This window comes from Mustela erminea, chromosome X (assembly GCF_009829155.1).
Source record: "Mustela erminea isolate mMusErm1 chromosome X, mMusErm1.Pri, whole genome shotgun sequence".
Lineage (NCBI taxonomy): Eukaryota > Metazoa > Chordata > Mammalia > Carnivora > Mustelidae > Mustela > Mustela erminea.
Window position 1 is genome coordinate 25,419,978 of NC_045635.1, and position 6,207 is coordinate 25,426,184.

The 6,207-nt window shown below is 36.7% G+C and overlaps 1 protein-coding gene across 1 annotated transcript; it reads right to left on the reverse strand.

Annotated features, from left to right (window-relative positions):
- Positions 1–4,746: 4,746 nt before the first annotated feature.
- On the reverse strand, positions 4,747–5,249 carry LOC116583064 (eukaryotic translation initiation factor 1-like). Its single transcript, XM_032331028.1, has one exon. It carries the CDS (start codon positions 5,247–5,249, stop codon positions 4,908–4,910), a length of 342 nt encoding a protein of 113 aa, XP_032186919.1. The 3' UTR covers positions 4,747–4,907.
- Between the last annotated feature and the right edge of the window lie 958 nt (positions 5,250–6,207).

Below are 6,207 nucleotides of genomic sequence, written 5' to 3' on the forward strand. Positions count from 1 at the left end.
TAATTGTTATTGCTCCTATTGTTTTTGTGTACATGGTAAATTGAAGTTTATACTTAAAGATGAAAGCATTTTTATCAACAGGTGTCACCAACCAATAAAAGTTTGCCTTGATGCCAGTTCATATATATATATATAACAGTACATTCTAGATCAAATATAATACCTAAAATGAAACACAGTCAGTAATCTTGATCTTTTTTCCAAGGTGTGAAACATACATTTTAGGGAAATTTCCAAACAATTTGTTCTCATTTTTATTTAAAAACCACGTATTTGTTTTCGTAGGAAAAGTTTTCTCTTATTACATCTTTTGTTACTGTTTCTCTTCCATTTCTTTTCATTTGATATTCAGATATTTAATTATCTGCACTGCTGGATCTCTGCTGTCCTTCAGATTTATGATTTCTCCTAATTTTTATCTCTTCATATTTCCTTTCTAACCAGTAGACAGTACTCCTTAAGTTTTCCTCCATTTTAATAATTTTGTAGCATCAAGTTTCTTCATTACTGTTTCCAATAAAGGCATTTAACATGCCAAATAAATTTTGTTTCCTTATTAAGCTTTATATTTAACATTCCTTTAATTTCTACTTCCTTCTTTCTTACCTTATTTTATATCCCATCTCATATTTCTTTTTTTGTATTTATTTATTTATTTATTTATTTGAGAGAGAGAGGAGAGAGAGCGAGCGAGCATATACGTATGTGAGGTGGGAGAGGGGCAAAGGGAGAAAGAATCTCCAGGCAGACTCCCTGCTGAGCATGGAGCCCGATGCAGGGCTCAATCCCAGGACCCTGAGATCATGACCTGGGCTGAAACCAAGACTTGGATGCTCACCTGACTGAGCCACCCAGGTGTCACTCATTTCTTCTTTCTTATAATCATATTTCCTTATACCATACTGTGACCAAATATCATATGCTAATTTTTACTTATGTGGTTTGTAACTAATACTTTTAAAATTGTGCTGTTCCATTGCATCTTTTAATGTGTTCTCTCCACTAACTCAATTTTGGACTTTTATTGATTGCTCTGTGCATTTCTAAGTGGCTTTCCCTGACCTGCTAGGAGGATTCCTCCTGTATCACCTCTTTGACCGTGAGAGTACAGTACATGGCCTTACATGCAGGTGGAACACAGGTAGCACATTAGAAGATGAGATGATAGACATTTCAAAGCTTTGGCAACCAGAGAGATGGAAAAATGGAGAGTTGTGAGGAATGCCGTCCCTGTTGAGATTCTTCTTCTCTGTATGTGATGATTTCTGAGATCCCCAAGCTTTAGCAAACATCCCTGCACTTGTACCAAATAGCTGATGTGGTCACCTGTAGTCCCCTCCTTGATGCTTTCACTGGGTAACTTCTAAGATTTGACTATGAATGTTTTTTATTACTATTGAATTCGGTAACAAAAGTCATTCCCACAGTTCACCCTCACCTCCAAACCTTACCCTTCAGTATTCAGGAGGTATCTGTGAGTTTCTGCCGGGTCTCATCTACTTACTTCTGTCAGTATTCATGCTCTCCTAGGAAAATTCATTTTAAGCTAATGTTTTGTAACTTCCTTTTATGTGGCCCCATGGCACTGAATCAGCATAAATATTTTAATGTTTGGCATGTGTATGCCATTCTTCCCTAGGTGCCAGACTCAGTATAGCAGAGAAAGAGAAATGTTATCCTATTTCCATTTACCCCAGGAATCTCCACACTGTTCTCCAAAGAGGCTGCACCAACTTGCATTCCCACCAACAGTGTAAGAGGGTTCCCCTTTCTCCACATCCTCTCCAATACATGTTATTTACTGTCTTGTTATTTTTGGCTATTCTAACTGGTGTAAGGTGGTATCTCAATGGGTTTTGATTTGAATCTCCCTGATGACTAGTGATGGTGAACATTTTTTTGCAGTCTTTATCCAGTTTTCCCAACACCATTAGTTGAAGAGACTGCCTTTTCCCCATTGTATATTCTTCTTTCCATTGTTGTATATTACTTGACTGTAAACATATGGGTTTGTTTCTGGGTTCTAATTCTGCTCTCTTGATCTGTGTGTCTGTTCTTCTGCCAGTACTGTAGTGTTTTGATTATTGTAGCTTTGTAGTATATTGTGAAATCTGGGATTGTGATACTTCCAGCATGGTTTTTTTTTTTTTCCCCTCAAAATTGCTTTGGCTGTTTTGGGTACTTTGTGCTTCCATACAGCCTTTAACATTATTTAATTTTGTGAAAAATCCTGTTGGTGTTTTGATAAGGATTGCATTAAATATCTGTATTGCTTTTGGTATTATGGACATTTAAGCAATATTGTTTCTTACAATCCATGAGCATGGACTATCTTTCCATTTCTTTGTGTCATCTTTTATTCCTTTTATCAGTGTTTAATAGTTTTTAAAAGACAGCTATTTCAACTTTTTGGGTTAAGTTTATTCATTTTTGGTGAAATTTTAAATGGAATTGTTTTCTTAATTTTTCTTTCCGCTATTTCATTACCAGTGTATAGAAATGTTATTGATTTCTGGGTATTAATTTTGTATTTTGTAATTACTGAACTCAGTATTATGAAAGCAGAGGCTTAACCCATTGAGCTACCCAGGTGCCTCTAGAAGCTTTTTTATGGGGTTATTAAGGTTTTCTTTGTACAGTATCATGTCATCTGCAAATTCTGATAGTTAACTTCCTCTTTACCAACACAGATAGCTCTTATTTCTTTGGCTTATCTGATTGCTGTGGCTAGCACTTCCAGTACTATATTAAATAAAGCTGGTAAGAGTGAACATCCTTGTCTGTTCCTGATCTTAGAAGAAATTGAGTGTGTTGTTAGCTGTGGGTTTTTTATATATGGCTTATCTGATTGCTGTGGCTAGCACTTCCAGTACTATATTAAATAAAACTGGTAAGAGTGAACATCCTTGTCTGTTCCTGATCTTAGAGGAAATTGAGTGTGTTGTTAGCTGTGGGTTTTTTATATATGGCCTTTACTATGTTGAGGTATGTTCCCTCTAAATCCACTTTGTTGAGACTTTTTATCATGAATTGTTATTGAATTTTATCAGATTCTTTTTCTGCATCTATTGAGATGGTTATATGATTTTTTTAGTATTTTTTAAAAAGATTTTTATTTATTTATTTGACAGAGAGAGATCACAAGTAGGCAGAAAGGCAGGCAGAGAGAGAGAGAGGAAGAAGCAGGCTCCCTGCTAAGCAGAGAGCCCAATGCGGGACTCGATCCAGGACACTGAGATTATGACCTGAGCCGAAGGCAGAGGCTTAGCCCACTGAGCCACCCAGGTGCCCGGTTATATGATTTTTATCCTTGATTTTGTTGATGTATATATGATATTGATTGACTTGCAAATGTTGAACCATGCTTGCATCCCCAGAATAAATCCCATTTGATTGTGGTGGATGATCCTTTTAGTGTACTGTTGAATTTTGTTTGCTAATATTTTGTTAAGGATTTTTGTATCTGTGTTCATCAGGGATATTGTCCTGTGGTTTTTATATGTGTCTGGTGGCTTTGTCTACTTTTAGTATCAGTGTAATGCTAGCCTCATAAAATGTAAGTTTTCCTTCCTCTTCTATTTTTTGAAGTAGTTTGAGGAGAATAGGTGTATTAAGTCTTCTTTAAATGTTTGGTAGAGTGGGGTATCTGGGTGGCTCAGCCAGTTAAGCACCTACCTTTGGCTCAGGTCATGATCCCAGGGTCCTAGGATCAAGCCCCATGTTGGGCTCTCTGCTAGGCAGGGAGATTGTTTCTCCCTCCCTCTGACTGTTGGTCCCCCTGCTTGTCCTCTCTTTCTCTCTCTGTCAAATAAATAAAATCTTTAAAAATAAATAAATGTTTGGTACAGTTCATATGTAAATCATTATGGTCATGAACTTTTATTTCTTGGTAGTTTATAAATCACCAATGCAATTCATATTAGTAATTGGTCTGTTCACATTTTCTATTTCCTCCTGATTTTTTTGGAAGGCTGTATACTACTAGGAATTTATTAATTTCTTTTAGGTTGTCCAGCTTGTTGGTATATAATTTTTTTATAGTAATCTCTTGTGATCCTTTGTATTTCTATGATGTCAGCTGGTGGTTTTTTTTACACTTAAAATTTTTATTTTGAATAGAGTTGAAATACAATGTCACATTAATTTCAGGTTTGCAAGTTAGTGATTTTACAGGTTTATTCATTATGCTATGTTCACCACATATGTAGTTACCATCTGTTCTGTTACATCACTATTACAATATCACTGACTGTCCCTTATGCTCTGCCTTTTATTCCCATGACTTGCTCATTCTATAACTGGAGGCCTGTATTACCTTCTCCCTGCATCCATTTTGTCCAGCCATCTACCCTCTTGTCCTCTGGCCACCATCACCTTGTCTTATGCATTTATAGGTATGATTCTGTTTTTTGTTTTGCTTATGCTTCATAAATGGCATCATATGGTGTTTGTCTTTCTCAGCCTTACTTATTTCACCTAACAGAATACCCTCTAGGTCCATTAATGTTGTTGCAACTGACATGAAGCCATCCTTGTTATGATTATATAATATTCTATTATATATCACATTTTCCTTATCCATTTATCTCTGCATGGACACTTAGGCTGTTTTTATGTTTTGGCTATTGTAAATAATGCTGCAATATGCATAGGGGTGCATATATCTTTTTCAGTTAGTGTTTTCAGTTTCTTTGTGTAAATAGCCAATAGTGGAATTATGGGATCATACAATATTTCTCTTTGAAGTTTATTGCATGAAAAAGTTACACTAGTCCAAGTTAAAAGCAGACCCCAAAAGGTTACATTATACAAGCTGTGAAGTTTTTTAAACTTGTGACAAGGGACAGAAGGGAAATTTTACTCATTGTAAGGAAATCCTCTCTTAAGCTTTGGTGAGCCAAAAGCACTTAAAACCCATGAACCTTCAGCTGGTCATCCTTAGCCAGTCCAGTCTCTACCAGGAACTGGGTTATGTTCTTGTGCTGCTCACCCTGTATCTGAATTACTTCTCCATATTCTGGATGCTCTACTATAGTACCATTGCGGGCAAATTTCTTCTTATACACCTTCGTTGGTTTCTTTTTATCATAACCACCAGCCATCTCTTGGATAGTAGTAAGGGTCTTCCTGCCATTTCTCTGTCGAATTCTTATATGGAAATAAGCCCCCGTGCCAGGAGGAAGCAGATAATCACCTTTATTTGCATCAGCAAAGGGGTCGAAAGAGTGGAGGCTCTGGATAGCAGACATACAATACAATTCCTGTGGAAGGCAGTGGTGGAAGAAGGTGGGGGTTTGGGGTGTGGAGAACCGAGCATTAGGAAGCAAGGGGACTCAAGAGGAAGGCGGTGGCTCAGTGACTTGGCCTCTAATTTGAATTTTTTTACGGAACATCCATACTATTTTCCATAGTGGCATTACTAATTTACATCCCCACCAACCATGCACAGTTCTTCTTTCTCCACATCTTCATCAACACTTTATTTCTTATTCTTTTGATTTTAGCCATTCCAATAGGTATGAGGTGATATCTCATTGTAGTTTTGATTTGCACTTCCCTGATTAGCGATGTTGAACAACTTTTCATGTGTCTGTAGCCATCTGTATGTCTTCTTTGGGCAAATATATATTCAGGTCTTCTGCCCATTTTTTTAAAAAGATTTGATTTCTTAAATTTATTTATTTGAGAGAGAGAGAGCATGAGAGGAGACAGGTCAGCTAGAGAAGCAGATTCTCTGCCAAGCAGGGAACTGATGTGGGACTTGATCCTGAGACTCCAGGATCATGACCTGAGCCGAAGGCAGTCACTTAAACAACTGAGCCACCCAGGCACCCCTTGGCTCATTTTTTAATGGGATTTTTTTTTTTTTGGTGTTGACTTACATAATTTTTTTTTAATATTTTGGCTATTAACCCCAAGTATCCTTATTGAATGTCTCAATTGAAAATATCTTCTCCCTTTCAGTAGGTTTTTTGTTTTATTGATGGCTTCATTTGTTCTGCAAAATTTTTTTATTTTGGTGTAGTCCTGATAGTTTCTTCTTAATTATGTTTCCCTTGCTGTAAGAGACATATCTGGAAAAATGTTTCTATGGCTGATGTCAGAGACTTTATTGTGTTCTCTTCTAGGGTTTTTATGGGTTCAGGTCTCAAATTTAGGACTTTAATCCAACTTGAGTTTATTTTGTATATGGTGTTAGGGAATAGT